Source organism: Aulonocara sp. 'chitande type north' Nkhata Bay, linkage group LG7 (assembly GCF_057382095.1).
Source record: "Aulonocara sp. 'chitande type north' Nkhata Bay isolate Kocher_YH1m ecotype deep benthic linkage group LG7, A_spYH_male_GT1.1, whole genome shotgun sequence".
Classification (NCBI taxonomy): domain Eukaryota; kingdom Metazoa; phylum Chordata; class Actinopteri; order Cichliformes; family Cichlidae; genus Aulonocara; species Aulonocara sp. 'chitande type north' Nkhata Bay.
Genome location: NC_141350.1, coordinates 3055149 through 3082087, shown reverse-complemented (window position 1 = coordinate 3082087; position 26939 = coordinate 3055149). Strand labels below are relative to the sequence as shown.

Genomic DNA, 26939 nt, shown 5'->3' with positions numbered 1-26939 from the left:
CACCATTCCTCGCTACAGCCGCACTCCAGCCCCTTCCCAGAGCAATCAGCAGCTGTGAGTAACCACGACAGTTTTTCCCGCACTCCTTCTGGGAATGTCAATAAAAAGGACTATGTTTCTTCTGCTCCATCTGACCCTGTTAACCCCGTATCAGCTAAAGCTGCGGCTTCCACCCCGGAGACAATTAACCTCAGCTCTGAGAACATTAAGACTGTTTTATTCTCTGAACTGCCACCTCAAGAGACTGTTCAGTGTGCGCCCGAATGTTTCGTTTCTTGGGCTACTGGCACTCGTTTAAAGACTTCAAGCGGTAATGTTGTAGATATTGACACAATCTCCAGGGCCTCCCCAGAGTCTGCGTGTCCTCCCTCAGCAGACTCTGGACCGCTAGAGGCTGAAGAGCCAGCATTTCCCGAGTCTTTTAAAAACTCCACTGAGGTAGTGCAGTCAGCTGCCCAGCAGTCATCACACTTCGCAATCCAGCAGCCCTCAGTTCGCTTAGCTGCCCAGCCAGCTCCGGTTTCAGCCTCGTCTGGTCCAGCCGCAGTGGCTTCTTCCACACCAGGTCCGGCTTCAGCATCTGGTCCTGCCTCGTCTGGTCCTGCCTCGTCTGGTCCTGCGGTTGCCACACCATCATCAGTTCCAGCTCGTCCTGTTCCACCTCGTCTCTGCCGGCCACTTTCCTGGCCTCTACACTCTAAAAAAAGATCTGCTGGCTTAACGTAAAAAAATTAAGGTAACAATTTGCATGGATCTTTTTAAGTTACTTCAGCTTAGCCACTATAGCGTAAATGCCACAAGAGTTCTCTAGTTAGGCAAACTCTATTCCTTACGTACAAACAACATGATTTGCTTTGTCCTCTACAAGCTTAATTAAGTTGAACCAACTTAATTTTAATTGTTTAAAAAATTACTCCATTTAGTTATTAAAACTTATTTTTTAACTTTTATTCTACTCAGAAATATCCATGCAAATTGTTACCTTAATTTTTTTGAGTACTAGTAACTTACAATAACTTATAACTTACAATTATACAATAAATTACACATTGAAATTCCAGTTTTATGATCAAACTGTTTATTAGAACACCAGTCCACCATTCCAGACTCATTGACATTTCAATAGCAGACAAAATTGTTGTCTCCATAAAATAAATGACATAAAACACCCCTGTAAATCTGTCTCAAAAAGACTGAACATTTTGACAGTCATGCTCTGATTCAAGTTTGTTTGTGTTAAAGTGATAGTTTAGGTTTTTTTAAGTATGAAGTACATTGTGAGTGTATTACACACAGTAGACAGCAGTCAGCACATTCCTGCCACCAACACGCACGATAGGCTCAGTTTGTTTGTGTGACTTTGGTAAATCTGAACTAACCCGAACTAACACCAAAGTCACCAAATAACACAATTACACTTACTGATCAAGGCAGCAGGAGACCAGCAACTCCTGTGTGCTGTCAGGTAAAATTGCTGTTTTTGTCCATGGACGCTGGTGGGCCAGAGCGATTGAAACAACAAGCAGTAGAACTTCTCTTTCCTCACAGAAAAGGCTGTCTGATAGCAAAATAAAGCAGTAAACATATTCTTGATATAATGTACATTTAAACTGACATCAGTTTTATTAGGATGGAGGCTCATCTTGCGTGCCGGTGGCCCCGTCTGCTTCTCCGTAGGTGGAGCTTACTGACTGCCATCTACTGTGTGTAATACACTCACAATACATATGTACCTCATATACAGCCTCACTTCAAAAGACCCGAGCTATCCTTTTAAAGTGCATTATTTTTAACTAGGTGTACTTAATGCTCAACGCTCAACTTTACACCTACTGCCTACTGTAAAGTATGTAACACAACACATTGCAAACAACAGTGGAACATTTCCCGTTTAATTTGAGGATAGCCTCACTCTTCACATTTTTTTAGTACAACAGTTTACTTTTTAGTGACATTACCTTAGGACTGGCTTTCAGATCATCCAGCTCGAGGAATATCTTTTGAAACACTTCAAAAGTGTTTTTCAAAAGTGTTTTTCAGTTCTTTTGGGTAGCTGAGGTTGAGTGCATATATCAGCCCCATTAGCAAGGCACAGGCTCTGGGTACATCCAGGTCTGCTAGGACTTCTGTTCCTTCAAGTATGATCCTTGCGCTGGCTGGATCAGACGTTGTGGCACCTCTGGTTACAATCTTCATCACTTCATTGGTAATATCCCCGCCACCATCCTGGTAGATCAGAATCAATATAAATGTTTTAAGTAATCATACTTATACATGAGAGTAACACAAAATAGGGCTGCAACTAACAATTTTCTCGATTATCTGATTATGTCTGTGAAGGTTCTCTTTGCAAGCTCCTTTGACGATTATCTGATTAGTTGTTTGGTCCAGAAAATGTCAGAAAATGGTGAAAAATGTCAATGTTTCTCAGAGCCCAATATGATGACCTCAAATGTCAAACATATTCAGTTTGCTGTCATAGAGGAGTAAAGAAACCAGAAACGATTCACATTTATGAAGCTGAAACCAGAGAATTTGGACTTCTTTTTCTAAAATAATTACTTAAACCGATCAATCAATTATCAAAATAGTTGCCGATTAATTTAGAAATCAATTAATAATAGATTAGATCGTACCTCTAATACAAAGTATAGTCATGTCTGATTTACCTGCTCTTTGAAGAGATCCTCCTCCTTTTCCCTGAGATACACCACTAAGCCACGGATAGCGACCTCTCGCCTTCTCTCCACAGAATCGTCCTGTGAATAAGAAAAAGAATGTCGAACTGTTCTTCGAGGAGGATGGGTTTTTGATAATTACATCCAAAAAAAAAAAAAAAAAAAGGATTGACTTTATATGGCCTGAACTGTACCAATTATAGATTTCCAGTGATAATCAAAATAATGAATTGATCATTTCTCTGAAATGATCAATTCATGAACTTGAAAAATCCAGGTAACAAATAGAAAAACTGCAAAATCTTGCAAATTACTCTGCCAATCATGATCCACATCACCTATAATTTGTTTTATTATTAAGTATTTATAGTTTTAATTGATATTTGTGCCTCAAGCTCTAAACAATAATTTGACATAGTTGAGTTGTAAACAGCTACCTTTTAAGACTCAATATCACCTATTGGAAAAAAAAGTGGATTATCCTATTTGAAATAAACTACATTTCATTCATTCATACCTCTAGCAGCATGTTCTGGATGCGCCGAATGCGCATTTTTGCAGCCCCTCCTCTTGAGGACAGCAAGGACATTATTTTCTGAGAGTACTGGTCCAGCTTTGCCATGAATGTTGTCTCCAGGTTAACAGTGGTGATCCTTCTGAATTCTTGGTTTATCTGTATAAAAAAAAGGCACAAATAGGCACAACATGTTAATGTATACAATTTACTTTAAAAGAATACATACTGCAAATTATCTTATGGAAAAATATTTACCTGAACTGCATCAAAAAGAGCAGGCCATCTTTCTTTCAGGTCATTGATTTTTGGTGCTTGATTGACAACTTCCTGCCTGCGAATGGAGAATGTTATGTTATGTTTCCAAATCAAAGATATTTTTTCTTAAGTGATACAACTGCGCTTATGTATCTGCAGTTAACACCCAAAAGAGCAAAATTATATTTTATGTGCTAATGCACACTCAATGTAATGTCATTAAAACAACTAGTTTATGAATGTTACTTAAGATCTTTCCTGTGGCGTTTCTACAACATGGCGTTCGCTTCCTCGCCCGCGTTTTTTGACTGAACTTTGACACAGGCTGTTCTTCAGCTAGGGCTCAATTAACAAACTTCAATCTCACATAAAAATAACTCTAGGACTTAAACATCAAAATGCATCGATGTTAAACCGAATGTATACTCAGTAACCTACATTTGTTTAGTCATGAATGTAAAACGGCCCAGCCTTTTGCTGGTCAAACCTTCATCAACGCTGCAACGATTTCAAAGTAGAAAGAAGAAAAACATGTATTACCCTGTCTTTGCAGAGTTAAAACTACTGCTACAGAAGCTCAGTGTCAATTAACACCATTTGGCTGCCACCGTAAAACAAAACTTAACAAAGACTAATGTTACGGTCGAATTACTTCACAAGTTAGCCAGAAGTGTAAGGTTACTAGCTTATCACCACCACTCGCCGAGGAAGAGTTTAGTGTTGTGTAAAAAGGATTTCTTGCAGTGCGTGTTGATAGAGTTAAACTTAGAGTTATTAGCTGCTGTGAATAAAACAAGGCAAAAAATTGTACTCACCACAAAGCTTTAACGTTTGATAATGTTCCGTACAAAATGCCGCTTCTCTGCTTTCTCTCTTTGCCTCCGTTTCTTTCGATCAGTGGTCTGAGAGCACAACATGTCCGGGCAAGTCAGCCTTGTACTCAGCTTTTAAAGGACGCTTACGAGATTTTTAAGTTGTATTAACTGAATACACTTTCATGTTAAGTTAACACAGAAATGTCTGTTCAAAATCGATATATTACTGAGCTAAGACTGTTTTCTTTATTTTCATTTCGACCAACTCATTAAATTAAGTTATCAACTGATTACAATGTGTACATGCAATAAACTTAATTTTTTATGCAGAAAAAGCTATTAATTTTAAGCTTTACTTACTAACCCCATGAATCATTTTTTAGAGTGTAGTTGGGCGTCGTCGCCGCTGTGGACGACCTCCTGAACGGCACCACTGCCTTGCGTCTTTTTAGTAAATGTTTATTTCCAAAAGAAATTTCTAGAAGTTCAGAACAGGAAAATTCCCGCTTTTTAGAATTAATTAGAAGATAACTCTTACGCAGTTAAACTAAAATACTCTTTGAGAGTTAATATATAAACTCTTAACACCTAGTAAGTGTTAAATTATCAACTCCAGACAGATTTGGTGTTTAACACTAAATCAGAGTTAACGTACCAACTCTCCAAAAAGAGCTAAATTAACACTCTCTGGTGTGGACCCATATAGACACTTTAATAGTGGTGAAATCAAGCATGTCCACATTGTTAATGTGGACATGCTGGATTTGCTGTGTACATTATCAGTCTGCACTCTATAATTAGAGTTTGTTTTTAAAATAACCAACTTAGAAACTAAGAAAAGACCAGAAATGGAGATTCAGGGAAACTACACACAAAATGCAGGGAAATACACAGACGAACCAGCAACGCACACAAGAAAACACAGGGCTTAAATACACACAGGGCAATCAGGGAATGGGAGACAGGAGGACATGGCACTGCCAAAATAAAACAGGAAGTGACATGAACACAGAGACACAAAACTAAGACAGTACAGAAGGAACACAGAACCCAAACCTTCAAACTAGCAAATCTTAATCAGAATTAAATCAAAACAAAAGATAATAACAATCAAAACAAAACCACTGACCCCACAGACTCAGGACCATGAAAGTCTTCTTCTAACATCTTCTGCATGACATCCTGTTTTTATTCAGAACATCTGAGTGCATCATCTTCAGTAGAAAACAACACGAGTAAAAAAACACAATCAAGGAATTTCAATAGTTAATGTTCCTACTCAACAAAAGAAACACTGCACAAGAAAATACTGAAAACTAGAGCATAAAAAGCACATTTATAGAAAAGGGATAAACACTTGTGTTATAATTTGACCTCGTATGTCATTAACAAATTGCAAAAGTTCAGTTAAAAGCCATTTCTTTCTTTCATAACTACACATACTGTTCTTCCATGAATGTTTTTGTTTGTTTGTTTGTTTTATCACACCTTATTGTCATGTATTCAATACATGTGCAGGCAATACCCTTTACTGTGTCAACTTGTTTTTACGATTTAAACTCCTTTTATTACTTGATCTCTTTCCCTTTCATGGTACCCAAATACTATGGGTACCATGAAATCATAATTAATATGTGACTGAACTCACTTAGATAGGTTGGAAAAACTCCTGATCATATGCGGTGTTTCCAAATCTTTATTGGTATCCACACCATGTTTGTATCCGTTCTTCAGAAACATGCCCAAAAAGGGGATGACCAGTATGGTCCCCAGTAAAAAAAAAAGGCCTTGTCCACATTCCCCTGATGGTGGTAACACACTGACCTCCTAGTCAGATAATAAAACTTCAGAGACACTAAGCTACTGAACTGCTGAGATCGAGTAGTTTGTACAGACTGGGGTTCATGTAAATTCAACTGAAAATGACCCCAATGACCCCCAAGAAAGAACAATAGCCGGTTTACCCATGAAACCCTTACAGTGACAGCTGATAGAATGCCTAAAAAGATAATAACACCTCAGAGGACACACACGGAAAACTCACCTACTGACCTGACAACATCTACTAGTTTGTACCTGTTTTGCATAGCATAAAACCTCTGGGTTACATTGACATAGGCAGAGTCTTTGACATCCCTGCCCGCTCATTACAGGCACAGGTGTTCCTCGTGTGTGTTGATGTCATGGCTCATTTAACAAAATACCTGAAATTATTACTAGTAATTATTATTAAGATTGCTATTATAATCTTCAGTTTACTGGCTGTTAATTGTCAATCGTGTGGGTAACATGTAACTTCTGTTGTCTCAGTACTTGATGTCTGAGAAACTTAGGTGCAGAGCAGTAATGTAGAGCTAACCATAGCTGTCTAAAACATTTATGTTAAACTCATCCAATATCATAGTTCACGGACAGGACGTGTATGCAACAAAGCTATGTAAGGACATTTCACATCACTCTTTTCACACCCTACATGATCTGTCATCAGTTGACATCCTGTAGGACAGCCATTCCCAAAGTCAAGCTCTTCAGAATAAAAGTAAAAGAAATGTTTATTAAAGGGTAAGTGTGTTCAGATATCTGTTTGTCACAGTTAATTTGGAGTGAAGTCACATCTGAAACTCTGAGAATGTTATTACCCCTTCTAAAGTCCATGTTAAGCTACCTGAGTTTACCCAACCTTAAAAATGTGTACAAATGGATTTGTTTAACCCTATAAGACCCAACCCATCAAAAAATAGCCAGAAATTCAGATTTTTTGGAACTGAGATGTTTATTAACCTTTATAACAAAATCCTTCAAATTTTCTGCTATATTATGCAATATATAACATATATTTATTATATATTTTTTGTATTGCATTGGGAACATTGCGTGTGTTTTTGAAACTTTTTGCTAACAACAACAATGTTAATTTTAGACTAGCAAAAGAGTTTTGTCCATAACATTTTGAAATTATGGCAAATATTGATCATGTTGATGAGATAGAGGTCTCAGAAACTCATGTATCAAATCAATCATCTACGATACAAAGGGCATTAAATGTATATAATATTGATGTAAATGTTTCACAGCAGAAGCTATGCGGACCAATCTCTTGCAACGGTTGTAGAAGGATCGAATGGCCAGCAGCAATGCGCCAGACACCCCATACTCCCAAGCACCTCCCACAGGAAACTCTGAGGGACATGGTGAAATGCCTTCTACAGGTCCACAAAACACATGTAGACTGGTTGGTCAAACTCCTATGAACCCTCAAGTATCCTCAAGAGGATAAAGAGCTGGTCCAGTGTTCCATGACCAGGACAAAAACCGCATTGTTCCTCCTGTATCCGAGGCTCGACTAATGGACGGACTCTCCTTTCCAGTACCCTGGCAAAGACTTTCACAGGGAGGCTGAGGAGCGTGATCCCCCTATATTTAGAACACACCCTCCGGTCCCCCTTGGGTGGTACCTCTGCCAATCCTGAAGTGCCAGAATCTCTTCGAGGCAGTCCGAAAGTCTTTTTCCATGGCCTCTCGGAACTCCTCCCACACCTGATTACCGTCATGACAGGCACAAACTATCTTGTGGCTGCAGCTCAATGCAGCAGCTTTGGCAATGCGACCTAGGGTGTCCTGGCGCCACGTGCACTTATGAACACCCTTATGTTCAAACATGGTGTTTGCTATGGACCAACGGTGATTTGCACAGAAATCCAACAACAAAACACCACTCTGGATCAGATCCGGTAGGCCTTTCCTCCCAATCACGCCCCTCCAGGTCTCACTGTCATTGCCCATATGAGGGCAAAGCACAGACGACCTTTTCCCCGATCCAAAGTTGCAGGGAACAAACCCTCTCGTCCACCAGGAGAAACCACAAAGGACAGGCAGCAAGCCAAGGAGATACCCTTGTCTTCCGCATCTCACCAATAGCAACTCCAGACTGAGACAGAGTCCAGCGCCTCTCCAGGAGACTGGTTCCAGAGCCCAAGCTGTGCGTTGAGGTGAGCTCGACTATATCTAGCTGGCACCTCTCAACCTCATGCACTAACTCAGGCTCCGTCCCCACAAGAGATGTGAAATTCTATATCCCAGTTGTGAGTCTTGTTAGACGGAGATCGGTCCACCAGAGCCCCTGCTCCTGGCAGCTGCATGACACACATTGTACCCGACCCCTATGGCAGCTCCTGCGGGTGGTGGACCTAAAGGAGGATGGGCCCATGTCCAGTCTGTGCCCAACGGGGAACAAAGACCCAGCCACCAGACGCTTGCCGTCGGGCACCCTCCTCAGGCCTGTCTCCTGGGGGGGGGCCCCGGTCACCCTATCCTGGGCAGGGTAAACTGTTCCCTTAATTGTATAATCATACGGGTCTTTTGAATTGCTGTTCGTCTGGTCTCTCACCCAGGACCAATTTGCCATGGGGGCAAAAGCCCCCCCCCGACAATATAGCCCCTGGGATCCCTGGGACACACAAGGTAGCGATTCACGGAGGGGGGAATGTTGTCTGTCTGTCTACTGTAGAAAGTTTTTGATTTAAAATTGAAACAGGCAATGTGGAGTCGGTATGAACAGTGTAATGGAGCACCTTTAACCGAATGGGATCTGCTTAAAAGTAATGGGAATCAGTTACACTGAAGCATTAGGAAAAAATAAATGAGCAGTTTTATTCAGGACTGTGTGTTTGTATTAGTTTTTCATTATGATGCACTACATTCCAGAGAACTCTACAAAATAGTCAGACATCTGTTCCCTTTTAGGCATGCATCCTGATGTTAGTCATGTTTAAATTAAATATTTAAATTATATTATATTTCAGTTGAATGATATTCCGTCATAGGTCTTTACCACATTTATTTTTCATTAGTAACATAACAGACATAAGATCTATAAAATACATTTCAAAATCTTTTAACTACCCACTAGTGCCAACAGGACTGTGATGGACTGAGTTGAAAAACAGGAGGAGTCCCAGGAATTATTAGAAAAATATAGTTTCCATTTATTTAACCCCCCAAAATTATATTTACAAGAATAATAAATGTTGAGCTCATAAAAGGAGGTCAAAGAAACAAAACTGAACTCAGGCAAAGACTGCAAACGTGTCAGCGGTTGGGTGGAGGCGAGGAAGAAGGAACCCAAACGCAGGACTCGCAGGTAGGTGACGATTTATTATAAGGAGTGGATGAACAGAACAAAGGGAGAAAATGGCTGGCTGGACGACTGACTGAAGCACTGACTGACTAACTGAACATACAGATGGAGAGACAACATCACAATAACATCAATGACACGACATTGGACTGGTTGAACTGAGGGACATAAATACACAGGCTGAGTGATGAGAGATTAGAACCTGGTGAGTACACAGCTGAACATAATGAACTAATGATAAACTGGAAGAGGACGGAACATAATGCACATGGACCAAGGCTAACACAATAAAACAGGAAGTGGAACAGGCAGAAGATAAACAGAACGTGAACTGAAAATACTGGGTCACCGACCCAGGAACCCTGACAGTACCCCCCCCTCCAAAGGCCGGCACCCGACGGCCAAAAGAGAAAGAAAAAAAAAAAAAAAACCCAGAACAGGGCGGGCGGAGGGGGCCCAGGACGGAGGGACGGAGTCCACACCGAGACAGTTCAGGTGGGCGCCCCCGTGGCCCGTGGCCGAGACGAGACAGTGCAGGTGGGCGTCCACGCGGCCCGTGGCCGAGACGAGACAGTGCAGGGGGCCGACCGTGCGGACGGCAACGGCGACAGCACTGGTCCGGGGGCCGACCGCGCGGAAGGCAACGGCGGCGACGTGGACACAGTTCGGGAGGCCGGCCGTGCGGAAGGCAACGGCGGCCACTCAGGCGAAGGCGGTCCGGGGGCCGGCCGTGCGGAAGGCAACGGCGGCGGCGAAGGAGACGACGGAGCAGTTCAGGGGGCCGACCGCGCGGAAGGCAGCGGCGGCTCTCCAGTGTTAGGCGTGCTGGCCATGGCCTGGTGGGCACAGGACCAGACGAGGCAGGACCAGGCGACGGCGGGGCCGGGCCAGGCGAAGCACAGGCTGGAGCTGCAGCAGGCGAAACAAAAGCCGAAGACTCTGAGGCTGGGCCAGACGAGGACGAAGACAGGCGGAGCAGCAGCAGAGGCCGACGCCAGACCGGGCGACGTTGAAGGCGATGCAGAGGCCGGACCGGGCGTGGGTGCAGCTGAGGCAGAGGCCTGACCAGGCGAAGCAGGCGCAGAGGCCGGACCGGGCGTGGATGCAGCTGAGGCAGAGGCCTGACCAGGCGAAGCAGGCGCAGAGGCCGGACCGGGCGTGGATGCAGCTGAGGCAGAGGCCTGACCAGGCGAAGCAGGCGCGGAGGCCTCTGGCTGGAGACAGGCAGGGCCAGTGGGCGCGGAAACCCCTGGCTGAGGAGCAGGAAGGCTCACAGCTGGCTCTGGGTGCTGTGGCTGCAGGTCCGGGAACTGAACAGGATGGTAGACCGGCGACTGGGAAACAGGGGGCGACTGGACTGACTGGAGGACAGGAGGAGACTGGAGGACAGGAGGAGACTGGAGGACAGGAGGAGACTGGAGGACAGGAGGAGACTGAGCTACAGGAGGAGACTGAGCTACAGGAGGAGACTGAGCTACAGCAGGTGAGGGAACTGACTGGAGGGAAAGCTGAACAGCAGGTGAGGGAACTGACTGGAGGGAAAGCTGAACAGCAGGTGAGGGAACTGACTGGAGGGAAAGCTGAACAGCAGGTGAGGGAACTGACTGGAGGGAAAGCTGAACAGCAGGTGAGGGAACTGACTGGAGGGAAAGCTGAACAGCAGGTGAGGGAACTGACTGGAGGGAAAGCTGAACAGCAGGTGAGGGAACTGACTGGAGTGGAGATGCTAAGGGAGGAACAGAGGCAGGCGTGGCTGCTGGCTGAGCTACAGATTGAGCTAGTGACGGAGATAAAATTACGGCTTGGGCTCGTAAGGCTGGTGCCTGGGCAGGGGACAGTTCAGCTAATCCAACTAGGGATAGTGCGAGGGCGTGAAAGGCTGGGTCAGGAGGTGGATGAAGTGGTGAAGTAGCAGGTGGACCGGTTAGCTCCTCCAAGCCTCCAGGGAGGTCAAGCTGGGTTCTGGTTGCCCTCAACCTGGGCGCTGGGACGGGCACGGAAGGTGGCTGGACACCAGTCACCCCCACCTGAGAAACAGAAGCGGGTGTGGAGGTAGACCGGGTCGCAGCTGCCCTCCTCCTGGGAGCTGGCACTGGTGTGGGCGTAGACTGGGCCCCTGTGCTGGTGGGAAATGGCTGAATACTGGGTGTGGAAATAGTGACGGTGTGTGTGTTACTGGCAGGTTTATTGGAGATTGTTCTGATTTTTCTGCCACCACTATTTACAGTCTTTGGGGGAGCAGAGCAGAACAAATCTTCCCAGTCCACAGAATCCTCCAGGAGGGAAACATCCCATGAATGAGAGATGGGTTTATTGTGCGTTTTAAGTGAATAATCAGATGGTGAGTGCGAAAAACAGTCACTGGAGCTCACCATCGGGAGTGGCTGAAAGTAGTCCATTCTATGGCGGCGTGTGCGCCGCTTTCTCTGGGAAGCGGAAGCGGCCGGGGAAAACAGCAGAGCCTCTGGCGCGGTAGCCTCCGTTGAGCCGAGGTGGGAGGCGTAGCCGTTGTGCCGCGGCGATGGTGGAGGTCCGGCGGATGAGGCGGCGGGTGTGGGAGCGAGGAGCGGAGTGGCGAGAGAGGGAGTGGCCGAAGCGCGGCGTGGAACGTCCACTCTCCACGGCAAATGCTCCGGTACAGGTGAGGCAGCAGGTGGGGGAACGCGGCGTCTCCGAGGCCCGCCCAGAGCCAAGCGAGTGCCCTCGAAGACGTGCTCTCGCTCCGCGAAGAGCCGCTGTCTCTCCTTGAGCTTTTCCGCCCACAAGGAGAGCGCTACCTCCTGCCGCTCGTAGAGGTCCGAGTCCGCTGGGTTCCAAACGTGTCTTCGTGGCACGGGTCGTGTCATTCTGTCAGCGGTTGGGTGGAGGCGAGGAAGAAGGAACCCAAACGCAGGACTCGCAGGTAGGTGACGATTTATTATAAGGAGTGGATGAACAGAACAAAGGGAGAAAATGGCTGGCTGGACGACTGACTGAAGCACTGACTGACTAACTGAACATACAGACGGAGAGACAACATCACAATAACATCAATGACACGACATTGGACTGGTTGAACTGAGGGACATAAATACACAGGCTGAGTGATGAGAGATTAGAACCTGGTGAGTACACAGCTGAACATAATGAACTAATGATAAACTGGAAGAGGACGGAACATAATGCACATGGACCAAGGCTAACACAATAAAACAGGAAGTGGAACAGGCAGAAGATAAACAGAGAACGTGAACTGAAAATACTGAGTCACTGACCCAGGAACCCTGACAAAACGTAACAAACCAAATGACTGCTGCAAACATACATAATTGACCTAAACATGAAATGACATACAAGGGTACATATAATGGCTGATCAGACCATTGTGACACATGAGGGGTAACAAACAAAACACAATCATAAATCACAAACGATGCAGTACAATCTAGTTTGTTAATAAACTAAATACTAAAGAAGAAAATCAAAAACCCCATTAAACCCTAAACTCAAATATTTAATTAAATACAAATACTTTGTTTTTAAAGTAAAGAAAACACACATTCTCCCCTTCAGCAGGAAGTGGTGGTGTGGTCCAATTATCTTCCTTTGCATTTAATGGTTTCAAACCCTGGCTACCATCTTTTGTCCAGCAACTCCCAGGGATTATGGCAGGTAAGAAATAAAAAGACAAAGGTTAGTCAGAAAGCAAAGAAATGAAGTAGTATGAATACATAAGTAAACTAAATGTGCGCGCTTACAAATAGAACAAATGTATCCAAACCAATCAATAAAGTTATTGGAAACTAAAATGTATTACTATGTTCAAATGAAGAATGAAAATACAAAAGTTACCAACTTTAGAGTGTGGCCACGGGTTTGGCCATCACAAGGACAGATATGAATTATAGATTTTGCTATGGTAACTACCGTTAAAATACTGGAAACTCAAGTCCTTCAAACTTTTAACAGACAGAGCAAATGTGTTATTAAAAGATATTATTTTATGGTCTCCATTGTAGCTGAAGCTTAATAAGTAAAGCATCACTTTAAAACTGCAATTACCAAGCATGAGTTTTACTGGGACAGAATATGTGAACATGGATTTGCTGCAATTCATGTCAACTCTTGTACAGACATATAATTGGCAACACCCTGCTAGGATTTCACAACTGTGTAACTTTGTCTTGAATGTTGAAAAGACTCAAAGTTTGTTGTGCTACTCTAGACTGAAAATCTTTGATACAAAACCTATTTAATATCTAAGGTATTTTTACAAATATCTTGGCTTTAAAATCTGTAATACACACACACTCACATTAAAAGTATTGGAAGCAAAAGTAAATGTATTGTCCTCAATAGAGCACCCAGGTGTAACTTATCCACTGCCCAATGAGCAGAGCTCAAACACACTTTAAAAGGGTTTGATTATGTGTTGAATTGTCCATCTTTGACCTGTACATTCCTGTATTATAAGTTTCTTGTTTATAATTTCCAGGCATCTCTTTGTCTGTCTGTTCTTCAGTTCTTCGCCCTGGGAAAGAAAGCAAAGTGTTAAAAAAAAGGCAGCTAGTTTGTTCAGTTTTAAGACTAACAGTGCTCATTCAACCTGTTCTGAGATGCAGCAAACAACTTTGTAGTACCTGAGTGAAGTCCCAGTATATCCCCATTCCTTTCTGCATAGCCTCTTTACAGTTGTACAGGCCAGGCTCAGTTTCTTTTGTGCCCGTGTCAGCTAAACATCGGTTGTCATTGTACTTATGTGACTTCATGCCACCAATGTAGAGCTCACCCGTTCCACGATAATATGTGAACTTAGAAAGGAAGAAAGAGAAAGAGACAGAGAGATACAGAGGGCAAAATGATATTAGGATGTTAAAAATGCTAACAACAGACAATAAGGAACAATAATTAACTTCTTCGATCTCTGTGGACTGTGACATTCATTTCAGATGGAATTGCACGCACAAATGCTTGTGTTTTGAAAGAGACATCCTGGGTGCGATCTAAAAATACCAGCTGCACTGTCAACAATCCTGAGCTTAACAAAGAGACAAGCTTAAAGACAAAATTACTCAGTTGTAACCCTTTAAAGCTTGAACCATGAAATAATTGCAAGAAAGGTTTTGAAAATAGAAAATAGAGTGTTTACCATTAAAAATTTTAAAAATATGAGTTCCAAATTTATTTTTTCTTCATTTTTTGCTTAAACTTGTGTTGTGCAATTTGTTGAGGTTGTTTGGGGGGGAGGGGGGGAGTCTGAAAAACTCCCAAATTTGTATCAAATATGATACAGTATGCGTTAAAAGATTTAATCAATTTATAGTGTTTTTCGTTTTGATTTTTGTTTTTTACAACTGCACTGCCTTATAATCATGATTATCAACATAATTACAAGGTGCTTCACTTACTTGAGGTCCATAGTAGTAGCAATTGTAGGCTATCGGTGTGTGACCTGGTACTGGACCTTGGTCTAGGCACATGTCAGCATCAAGGTTCTTCATCTGTCATCAGGAGAACATTATGAATATTACAAATGGAAACAGGCAAATCATCAAACACAGATTCCCACACATTGTGCAGGACCTCTCTGTACCAAACATACTAAGCATCAGAGAAAAGTAAACGTACTCCTCCGTATGCGAGGAGGTCGTCCCAGGGATCCAGCTTAGGATACACATTATCCAGGTACCATTTGAAAGGTTTACAGTTCAGCCTTTCTCTGAGTTTCTTCCTCTCTGAAATGTCGCCTATGTCAATTCCATGATTCTGCAAAAAGCAAAATAAGGTGTTAATCAGCTTATAGTTTCATGTGACTGAGGAAGAATCTAAAGAGAGGTTTCCTTTGAATGTCAATGTAGAAAAAGCTAAGAGCACTCAAAGTCTCATAAAGTTGTTAATTAACCAATGTTTTTTTGCGTCATGTAAGTAAACAAATGAAATATCCCTTAAAGAAAGTGTCATTTGCTGTTTGTGTCAGTGCCACAAACACCATGCCACAAAGTTTCTTCCTCTCTGAAATGTCGCCTGTGTCAATTCTATGATTCTGCAGGAACTAAGAAGAAGATGTGAATCGATTCACAGATTGTGACTGAGGAAGAATCTGAAGAAAGATTTTCCTTAAATGTCAATGCAAAAAAAGCTAAAACTCAAACACACAAAGAGCACTCAAAGCCTAATATGTACCCATAACTCATCTCCTCATGACTCTATGAACAGGAGAATGAAATATCCTTTAGAGAAAACATAATTTGCTGTTTGTGTCAGTGCCACAAAACACCTCAAATGGGATGTTCCAAGCCAAGTTAACGTTGTGCTTGTATTCATCCATCCAGATCTCTGCAACTCTGAGGGCATTTCTCTTCATGGCAGGACCCAGGTCAGGCATGTAGGGCTTGTGGGCCCTCTCGATGTGGGCGATCTTGGAACATGGAACAACTTCAACACTGCCTCCACATGTCCATACCTACATGAAAAAAAAAAGCACAATAAAACTCAGTCACTATTCTTTCCATGGCTAAGATATAACTTTGGACCTCATCTCCTTGTTTGTATTACATAATTCATTTACTTGCTACCTGCACCTTCAGTTTCTATGGTATGTTTATAGCCATTTTAAATGATCTGCAGATTCGGACACCTGTGGTGATTATAACAAAATCCAGAAGGTCCATCTGCACAAATATTCTATATAATCTGATGGCAAAGACACTTATGTTTGCTTTACTATGGAAGAGAATTTATAACCATGTGGTCTTTACTCACACGAATTCCCAGCTCAACATTTTCTCCACCATACACTTTCATTCCTTCATCAAGGACTCCAATTTCCCCCAGAAACTTTCTATCAGCAACCATGATCCCCATGACAGATGGACTCCTAAAGTCAAAGAAGAGAACTCTATTTTAACTATTGTACATTGATATTAGATCATAATGATAGAGTTAATATGGCTGTTATATTGTTAAACATTGATTTCACTTGAACTTACTTGCCAGGCAGTGAACCGTCATTAAGTTTGTAATACTCGGGTGTAAAACTCTCATACATGCACCACAGAGCCCAGTCGAAGGCGTGTGCATTGGGATGATATGTAGTAACCTTGAGATCATCAAAGTTGACTCTATCAAACACCGGGGAAACCACCACAGTTCTGTCAGCTTTAATCTGTGTCAGCAGAGGTTCAGCCCTGCATGAAGGAGGGGAACAAAGAAAAGGTGGAAAAGTTAGTCAACTAATGTGTACATTTCATTAATTGCTGACATGTCTGGGTCAACACTCTTCAATCACACTATGCAGCATGACTATGGCAACTGGTATAAACTGGAATTATGTGTCACAGTCTGGCTGGCAGACCGTGGGGATGTGGGGAAAGGAGGACCAGATCACCAGACATGTAAAGTGTTTGTATGTGAGAAAGAAAAACGTATTACTCTCAGCAAATCTGTCGTGAAACTTTGACACATCCATGGCCTCAAAAAATCACTGATGGCAATTTATATTTGGTAAACTTGTAGCTAATCTCATGAAGACAGCATTGATATGTTCTTTAACACAATGTGGTAATATAATGATAAAAGAAAACAGAAAATATAAGACTTAAACCAACAACTGAATATATGTATTTCTGCCATGTTCCTACCACATCTCATGGACTTCAATGTGTGCGTCCAGGATGGCCACCACGTCAGCAGTAGCAGCCCTCCACCCGGATGCTCTGGCATGAGCGAGACCTCTCTGCTCACTGTGCCTCACTCTCACAATACGGAGATTAGGGTTCTCCTGCTCAAGCAACTTCACATAAACGTCAAGGTCACCCTTCAGATTGTCTGAATGGAAAAAGATAGTTATGTTTTTTTCTGAAGGAAGTGTGGGTAAGGAAGTGATACCAGCAGATTCAAACCATCTAAAGAAGAAAACTAGTCCCAAACATGTGTGATGTGATAGTCTTCACTCAGCTTTTGATGATATATTTGAATTGGCTTATAACCAATCGTTTGTATCCAATTTACCATTAGAACTATGGTCATCCACCATTATTATCTCCTTCAGCAGGTTTTTAGGAGTGCGGTCGATGATGCTGCGCAGGGCTCTTTGGAGAACAGACAGGGCTTCATCCAGGTAGATGAGCACCACACTGAGACTTGGCAGGTCCTTGGGGTAACTCTTTTTCAAACACCTATTTATTAAAAAGATCAGAAATTTGAAATATTTTAGCAAGAAATAGACTGGATAGAGTAATTTTTTTTTCTTTGAATGTACAGGAGAGAGAATGAAAGATTAAAATGAAAAGTTGTAAAAGTTGTACCGAGGATCTCTGGAATCTGGAAGAGGTCGATCCAGAGGGAGGCGATCGCTCAGAAAAACATTGTACCCATACTTCTCATACAGGCTCTGAGCCTCTCTTTGGTCATCTTCAGAGAGATTTGCCCCCCACTCCTTGAACAAGACCGAGTTAGGGAACAGTTTTTCAGACTTTTTCATTTGATCTGCTTCATTTTGGGGTTGGATATTTGCATCATCTTTCTTCTTCTCTGCTTGCTTTTGAACTGCTGGCTGTTGGACTTCTGCTGATTTTCTTTGTTTTTCTCTGTCCTCTTCCAATATTTTCTGCATGATATCCTGCTTTTTCTCAAAACCTCTGAGTACTTTGTCTTCAGTAAAAGAGAATGTAAGAAAAAACATGATCAAAGAAATGGAATGAGTAACTTTCATACATGCACTCATCTTCTACATTTCCTACCTCTGTTTACATGCATACAGAAGGATAAAAACAAAAGCATAAATAAAAATACACTGCACGTTCAAAAGCTAAAATTGCAGTATTAAACACTGTTAGATTTGTGTTCTCATGAGTAAATATATTGATTTATTTTATGTTGGGAGAGACGTTTTTTCTGATTGTCGTTTTCTGATTATCATTTTATTTTGAAAGAGATTTTACTTTGGTGATTGTTTTTTCATTTCCTCTTCCTGTTCCGTGTGTGTGTTCAGTTGGCGCGAACTGCAGCAATGATGTATCTCATTCCCTTCCTGTGTTGCTAACAATAAAAGAAACGGGCAAAGTAATCAACCAAGTGAGTGTATTATTAAGAGAACATGGCCGAAGAAGAAGAAAACTCTTCAAGCTCAACAGGTTATGGGCCCAGGCGTGACACAACAGGAGGAAGATGGCAGAGGTTAGTGTTCAACGGAGACGAAAACAGTTACGAACTTTGGGAGGCGAAGTTTCTCGGCCACATGCGGATCATTGGCCTAAAGGACACTATATTATCAGTCACTAACCCAGATGCAGAGAAGAATGCTGAATGCTACGCTGAACTGATACAGTTTCTCGATGATAAAAGTCTGTCACTGGTAATGAGAGATGCGGCTGACGACGGAAGAAAAGCTTTAAAAATACTACGTGACCACTACGATAGTAAAGGCAAGCCCAGAATCATCGCACTGTACACAGAGCTGACGTCTTTACAGGAGAAACCAGATGAGACAGTGACAGATTATATTATCCGAGCTGAAAAAGCAGTGACCTCCCTAAGAAATGCAAAAGAAGTCATCAGTGATGGACTTATTATCGCTATGATTCTAAAGGGGCTTCCTGAAACTTACAAGCCATTTGCTATCCACACAACTCAAAGCAGTGAAGATTTAACATTCACACAGTTCAAAAGCAACCTACGAAGTTACGAGGAAACAGAAAAATTTGACAACAAAGTAAAAGTGGATAATGTGATGAAGGTTGATTTAACATCAATCACCTGCCATGGATGTGGAAACAAAGGACATTTTGTAAAAGATTGTCGCCAAAAGGGAACACCTAAGTGGTGTAACTACCATAGAAGCTCGACACACAGTGATGAGACATGTAGAAGAAAAACCAAGTACAGAGATGACGCAAAACTAACTGTAGTAAAACTAGAGGGCAAGAAAGAAGAGCAGACTTTTGTATTTAAAGTCAGTCAAAGACCTCTGACTACTGACATAATGAGAGAAGGACTAATGGTGGACTGTGGTGCGACTTCACACATCATTACGGAGAAGAATAAGTTCATAAAGTTCGACGAGACCTTTGATCCTGGGGAACACTACATGGAGCTCGCTGATGGATCCAGGACAAACAACGTTGCACTCAAGAGGGGAGACGCGAACGTCTCTCTACGAGACACACAAGGACACTGTACTACCATCACACTGAGAGATGCCCTGTTCATCCCATCCTACCCTCAGAGCATATTTTCAGTGAAGGCAGCTACAAACTATGGAGCACAGGTGATCTTCAAGAAGGGACAGAACGAACTAGTGAACAAAGATGGGACAGTCTTCCCCATCGAAGAATACAACAGACTCTACTATTTGAAAACGGTAAACATTGAAACATCACTCAATGACATAATGTCCTGTGATACTGTTAATCTGGCTTGTGATGTAAAAACATGGCACGAAATTTTAGGACATTGTAATGTTAGCGATGTGTTAAAACTACCTGATGTTGTAGATGGCATGAAAATCACAGGCAGTGGGATGCTAGATTGTAATGTGTGCACAGAAGGGAAATTCACTAACAACAGAAACAGACAAAGCGACCCAAAAGCGAGTGAACCATTACAGTTGGTACACACTGACCTAGCCGGCCCTATTGAACCAAGTGGCCAAAGTGGTCATAAATACGCTATAGTATTTACCGATGATTTTTCAGGGGCAGTGTCAGTTTACTTCCTAAAACAAAAAAGTGACACGACAGAGGCCACAGCAAAGTTTCTAGCCGACTGTGCACCATACGGCAGTGTTAAGTGCATTAGATCGGATAATGGCACAGAGTTCACAAGCAGTTCCTTTCAGTCTCTTTTAAGGGAAAAAGGCATAAAGCATGAAACATCTGCACCATATTCTCCTCATCAAAATGGCACAGCTGAGAAGCAATGGAGAACTCTCTTTGAAATGGGGAGGTGTCTCTTACTAGAAAAAGAGCTGCCAAAAGAATTATGGCCTTACGCCGTTCAAAATGCAGCTCACACCCGCAACAGATGCTACAGTAACAGGACTAAAAGTACACCATATCAAATGTTAACAGGGAAAAGACCAGATCTCTCAAAACTGTGGATATTTGGATCAGACTGTTATGCATACACACATAACCACAAGAAACTTGATCCCAGATGTGAAAAAGGAATATTTGTGGGTTATAGTAAAAATAGCTCAGCATACCTGGTCTATAACCCTCGCACAGGAAAAGTGTCAAAACACATGCTTGTGAGATTTATCAAGAAGAACACTGTTGAACAACAAACACAGACTGATGAATATGACTCAGAAATTCAGACTTATGAGTATGTAGTACCCTCAAAAGAAAGTACAGGACAACAAAACGAAAATGCAACAGAGAACAGACCCCCTAGAGATGAGGAAACCACCACAAACGAACCAAACCCTGACATAGAAAGACATGAGGATGATGAGCAAAAACAAACTGAGCGCTATCCTAACAGAGAAAGGAAACCTCCCAAATATCTAGAGGATTACACATCTAACTGCAAAGATTTAACAAATGTAACCTCTGTGAGTGTTGATTACTGTTACAGAGCAACCTGTGGAATCCCCCAAACCTATAAAGAGGCGCTGAAATCACCAGAAGCACCAAGGAGGAAACAGGCAATGACAGAAGAAATCAACCCTCTGAAAGAGAATGACACATTCGAACTGACTACTTTACCTACCGGTAGAAATACCATTGGAGGAAAATGGGTCTACGCCCTCAAAGAAAATTAACAAGGACAAATATTCAAAACCAGGTTTGTAGCAAAAGGTTACAACCAGACACAAGGGATAGACTACCAAGAGACATTTGCACCAACAGCAAACATGACATCTGAATGCAAACCCAGATCCACACCGTGTGATCTAAAAACGGATACTACCACGTGTGGAGAAAATGATGGAAATGAGACTGTTAACTCAAGAGAGTATAGAGAAATAGTGGGCAGCTTGATATATGCCATGACGTGTACGAGACCAGATATAAGCTGGGTTGTTAGCAGACTATCTCAAACACTAGCTCAACCCATGAGAGAGGACCTAGTAATGGCAAAGCAAGTCCTCAGGTATCTGAAAGGTACAAATGACTTTGAACTGATCTTTAAGAAAAGCAGTGAGGATCTAGATCTAATTGCTTACGGTGACTCTGACTGGGTATCCTCTGTAAAAGACAGACGCAGTACAACAGGCTACTGTTGTGCACTTACTAAAGAGGGACCAGTAATATTTTGGAAAACAAAGAAACAGCCTACAGTGGCACTCTCAACATGTGAAGCTGAATACATTGGTCTTGCAACCACTACTCAGGAGAGCATGTATTTAACCCAACTGTTAAACGGCATGGACAAGAAAAGATACACATGCACGAAACTGTTTGGGGACAACCAAGGGGCCATTGCTTTGAGTAAAAACCCTGTGAAGAGACAGAGGTCCAAACACATTAAGATAAGATAAGATAAGATAAGATAACTCTTTATTGTCATTGCACAATCATACATAGTACAGTAGTACAATGAAATTGGAAAAACTGTCCTACGTCGGCACTACATATAACACAACACGACACGATATGACACATCACAACGTAACAAACAACACAACACAGTATATTAACTTAGTATAAAAAAGAAGAATAAGTGTATGTGTATTGCACACTGTTATTATTGCACATTAATTATTATTGCACCTTGTTATAAATATAAATATTATTGTTATCGTTTTAAACATTGTTACCTCCCCCTAAAAAGTCCAGGGAGGTATCCAGTCAGGTCAGCTATTTACATTGATCAGGGCTGTTGCCCTGTTGTAAAAGCTGTCCTTGAGTCTATTTGTTCGGGACCTCAGCAGCCTGAACCTCCTGCCAGACGGCAGCAGCTTAAACACCCGGTGTCCTGGGTGTGTGCAGTCCCGTAGGATGCTGCGTGCCCTCTTGAGACAGCGAGTGCTGTACAGGTCCTTCAGGGAGGGAAGAGGATGTCCAATGATTTTTTGGGCCATGTTGATGACCCTCTGGAGTGCCTTTCTGTGTGCTGTGGTGCAGCTGGAGAACCACACACCGATGCAATATGTCAGCACACTTTCAATGGAGCAGCGGTAGAAGACGGTCAGCAGCTCCTTCAGGTCCATTTTTCTGAGGATTCTCAGAAAGTGGAGACGCTGTTGGGCCTTCTTTAAGACCGCAGAGGTGTTAGAGCTCCATTGGAGGTCTGTGTCTATGTGCACACCCAGAAACTTGAAACTGGAGACCCTTTCCACGCACTCCCCGTTGATGCTGACAGGCTGCAGCTCGGACTTCCTCCTTCTGAAGTCAACTACCAGTTCTTTTGTTTTGGTGGTATTGAGGTCCAGGTTGTTGTCTGCACACCAATCTGACAGCCTCTGAACTTCAGCTCTGTATGCAGTCTCATCTCCCCCTGAGATGAGCCCCACCACAGTGGTATCATCTGCAAACTTGATGACTGTGTTGTCTGGGTGGGAACTAACACAGTCATGTGTGTACAGAGTGTACAGTAGGGGACTCAGTACACAGCCTTGTGGAGAGCCGGTGTTGAGGCTGAGGGCTGAGGAAAGATGAGGCCCCACTCTAACTCTCTGTACACGGTCTGAGAGGAAGTCTCTGATCCAGCGGCAGGTGGTGGAAGGAAGTCCAATTTCCAGCAATTTATCTATTAGTCTGTCCGGGAGTATCGTATTGAAAGCAGAGCTAAAGTCAACAAAGAGCAGCCTGGCGTAACGGCCCTGCACTTCCAGGTGAGAGATGGTGGTGTGGAGCGTTGTAGCAATGGCATCTTCAGTTGATCTGTTAGCTCTGTATGCAAACTGGAGCGGGTCGAGTGTGGGTGGCAGGCAGGACATGATGTGACGTCGGACCAGTTTCTCAAAGCACTTCATTATAACAGGTGTTAGAGCAACTGGTCGGTAGTCGTTGAGGCTGCTAATGTTAGTACGCTTTGGCAGTGGGACAATTGTGGCTGACTTTAGGCACGGCGGGATGCAGGACTGGGACAGTGAAGTGTTGAAGATCTTAGTGAAGACCCCAGCCAGCTGGTCTGCACACTCTTTTAGGACCTTTGCGGTTACCCCATCTGGTCCGGTGGCCTTCCTGGGGTTCACTGCCCTCAGTGTGCGCCTCACCTCATATTCCTGCACTATGAGGCTTGGGCTGCTGCTGTCCGATGTTTTTGCTGCTGCTGCCTCTGGTCCCTTCACCTCAAAGCGTGCGAAGAAGTGGTTCAGCTCCTCTGCAAGCTCCGCGTTACCCTCAGTCAACGTGGTATTGCCAGGTTTGTAGTTGGTTAAGTGCTGAACTCCCTGCCATACCTGATTGGCATTGATGTGAAATATCACTTCATTCGTGAGGCGGTAAATGAAGGGAAAATCTGCATTGAATACTGTCCATCAGAAGAAATGACTGCAGACATACTAACAAAACCAGTCACAAGAGTGAGACTCAGAAAGTTTCAAAAATGGTTCTTTGGAAATGCATAAGATGCTATGGGTTGATAGCATGAGAACAAGGGGGGGTGTTAGATTTGTGATCTCATGAGTAAATATATTGATTTATTTTATGTTGGGAGAGACGTTTTTTCTGATTGTCGTTTTCTGATTATCATTTTATTTTGAAAGAGATTTTACTTTGGTGATTGTTTTTTCATTTCCTCTTCCTGTTCCGTGTGTGTGTTCAGTTGGCGCGAACTGCAGCAATGATGTATCTCATTCCCTTCCTGTGTTGCTAACAATAAAAGAAACGGGCAAAGTAATCAACCAAGTGAGTGTATTATTAAGAGAACATGGCCGAAGAAGAAGAAAACTCTTCAAGCTCAACAAACACTTTAATTGAACAGGGACATAAACTTGTGTTATCATTTTATCTCATTTGTCAACAATAAACTGCAAAAGACCTATTTATTTCTTTTTATAACCATACTAAGGGTGCTTTCATTAATGTCTTTCCCCCTATACTTTTTACTAATAAATCATTGGCGGGCATTGACTTAATGTCATATCTTCAATACATGTGCATGTAAAACTGCCTCTGAATTTAATTGATATTTCGCTTAATTTTATTACCATATTTAACTTTCTTTCTTGTATAAAACCCACGGGTAGCATTTAATCTTAATAATAATAATAATCATCTAAAAGAGAAACTTTAATCTGACTGAACTCACTTAGATCGCTGATTCTTTCCTCCAGGTTGGACGAGGTCTTCATGCGCGGTGTGTCCATCTCGTTTTTAGTGTCCACGCTATGTTGGTGTCCATTCTTCAGAAAGATGCCGAAGTACAGCATGACCCCCACAGCTCCCACTAACAACAACAGCCGTTTTATCCACGTTCCCCTCATTCTGATAACACACCAGCCTCCCAGCCAGACAATCCAACGTGAGAGGACACAAAGAAGCACACACACACACAGCTCATCTACTGACTGGACGAGATCAAATAGCTGATAACTTCTGATGTGAATGCTATTAAATCGTTAGTTGAGCAGACACGTGAAGATCGCTACCCGCCCATCGCGGCAGGTACGCCCTGCAGCAAGCAGCGTCAGGGTCATGGGCGGGCCCTGTGCGTCCAGACCTGCCCAAAAAAGTGACTGTGCCTCGTGAATGTAACAGACAATAAAAGATATATTGTATATTTAAGAATTCTTTGTAAGAATAGTGTGTTAATAAACATGGTCCAGCCAAATTAATTAAAAACAACTCTCATCTCCTCATTGAATAGCTAACCAGTCAATTAGCCTGTAGTCCAAGCGGGCAGAAATCTCAGACTTGATAAGTATCCCTCACGCTTCTTTGGGACTAAAAAGAGGTCTGCAGAAAAGTCTGCAAAGACCAAAACACCACCATATTACCAGATGACGAGGGGAGGTGCACAACAGACTATCACACAAAAATGACTACATTCCTCAGTGGCTAAAGGATAAATCTAATGACAAAAATCAACTCCTACTTCATCTCATTAATATTACGAGTCCACAAGTAAACTGTGTCTTTTCTTTTTTATTCATATTTCTAAGTATGTGTGAACCCTGAACCCTGAATATTTCTAAGTACTGATTGTAAGATGTGACTGGATTAAAGAAAGAAATTATGGTGAAATGATGACTGAGAGGCTGTACATTTCTGCATTTATCATACTGATAACATAAACGTATGTCTAAGTTTTACATATAAGGACATATTAATGCCGCTGTTGTTTACCAGGACAGACTCATATGCAAACCGATGACCTCGGACTTCTTTTCTTTATTTGAGTCACAGATGATGAAGGTCGGTTCTCTGAAAACCTTTTACTGTATTTTAATCTATCGACCTGCTGGACCTGCTGGGGTCTTTCTAACTGAATTTAACGACCTTCTGACATCGATCATTAAACTGGAGAAGGTTGTAATATTGGGAGACTTAAACCTTCATATTGATGACGCTTCCTGTAACACTGCTGCTGAGCTCATCACTATCACTGAGTCTTTTAACTTTAAGCAGCATGTTTCTGGCCCCACACATACAAAGGGCCACACACTGGATCTTGTTTTCTCCTGGGTTTAAATATACATGATGTATGTGTGGAAGATGTCCACATGAGTGACCATAGTTGTATATTCTTTAATTTGTCATTTTACGTGGATCCTTCACCTCCTAAATTGATGATCCAAAGGCGGATTATAAACCAGGATGCTGCTAGAAGGTTCTCTGCCATGTTTGACCCTCGCATGGCTCAAAATGATATGGATTCACTTATTTTGTCTTTTAACAGTCAATGTAAATCTATTTTAGATACGGTGGCACCTCTGAAACTAAATGTTGTCCATTCTTCAAATTTCTGTCCTTGGATAAATGAAAATATTCGAAATTTTAGGAGATATTGTCGCAAATTAGAACGTTTATGGAAGGCTTCCAAGCTTGAGGTCCATAGGGTACATCTCAAGGAATCAATTTCCTCACTTAACGACATGATAAAAAATGCCAGAACTGAATATTTTGCTAATCTAATAGCTTCAAAAAAGAAAAATCCCAGAGTATTGTTTGATACAATTAAAAACATTGTCTCTCCTGATATTCCTCATGTACCAGTCTATACTAAATCTGATTGTAATGAATTTTTAAACTATTTTATTAATAAGGTCGCTGCCGTCAGGTCTAATATTTCTCCATCATCCTCGATCGGGGCGATCGTGGCTCAAGAGTTGGGTGTTCGTCTTGTTCGTCTTGTAATCGGAAGGTTGCCGGTTCGAGCCCCGGCTCGGACAGTCTCGGTCATTGTGTCCTTGGGCAAGACACTTCACCTACCGCCTACTGGTGAGGGGCCGATGGCGCTTCTGTCAGTCTGCCCCAGGGCAGCTGTGGCTACAACTGTAGCTGCCTCCACCAGTGTATGACTGGGTGTGTAAAGCGCTTTGGGGTCCCTAGGGAGGACTAGTAAAAGCGCTATACAAATACAGGCCATTTACCATCCTCTCAGTATCACACTGACACGTTGCTGATATCTGGTCCTCTTTTACTCCTGTTACCTTACAGGACATC

The 26939-nt window shown here is 42.6% G+C and overlaps 2 protein-coding genes across 3 annotated transcripts; both read right to left on the bottom strand.

Moving 5' to 3' along the window:
- Positions 1-1126: 1126 nt before the first annotated feature.
- On the bottom strand, positions 1127-4563 carry LOC147324295 (uncharacterized). 2 transcript variants are annotated; one of them, XM_086297962.1, is made up of 5 exons: positions 4266-4563; positions 3451-3526; positions 3196-3351; positions 2670-2759; positions 1127-2226 (listed from the first exon to the last, which is right to left on the bottom strand). In XM_086297962.1, the coding sequence occupies exons 3-5, from the start codon at positions 3298-3300 to the stop codon at positions 2011-2013; spliced, it is 411 nt and encodes a 136-aa protein (XP_086154088.1). In that variant the 5' UTR covers positions 3301-3351; positions 3451-3526; positions 4266-4563; the 3' UTR covers positions 1127-2010. The 2 variants fall into 2 exon arrangements, with proteins under 2 accessions (XP_086154088.1, XP_086154089.1); XM_086297963.1 differs by lacking the exon at positions 4266-4563 and having other exon boundaries at positions 3451-4104.
- Positions 4564-13792: 9229 nt separating this feature from the next.
- LOC147324294 (putative polypeptide N-acetylgalactosaminyltransferase 8) lies at positions 13793-24772 on the bottom strand. Its single transcript, XM_086302325.1, has 11 exons — positions 24583-24772; positions 17688-18033; positions 17392-17558; positions 17022-17208; positions 16371-16568; positions 16144-16258; positions 15659-15844; positions 15010-15147; positions 14790-14882; positions 14022-14192; positions 13793-13912 (listed from the first exon to the last, which is right to left on the bottom strand). The coding sequence occupies exons 1-11, from the start codon at positions 24755-24757 to the stop codon at positions 13793-13795; spliced, it is 1896 nt and encodes a 631-aa protein (XP_086158451.1). The 5' UTR covers positions 24758-24772.
- Positions 24773-26939: the final 2167 nt, after the last annotated feature.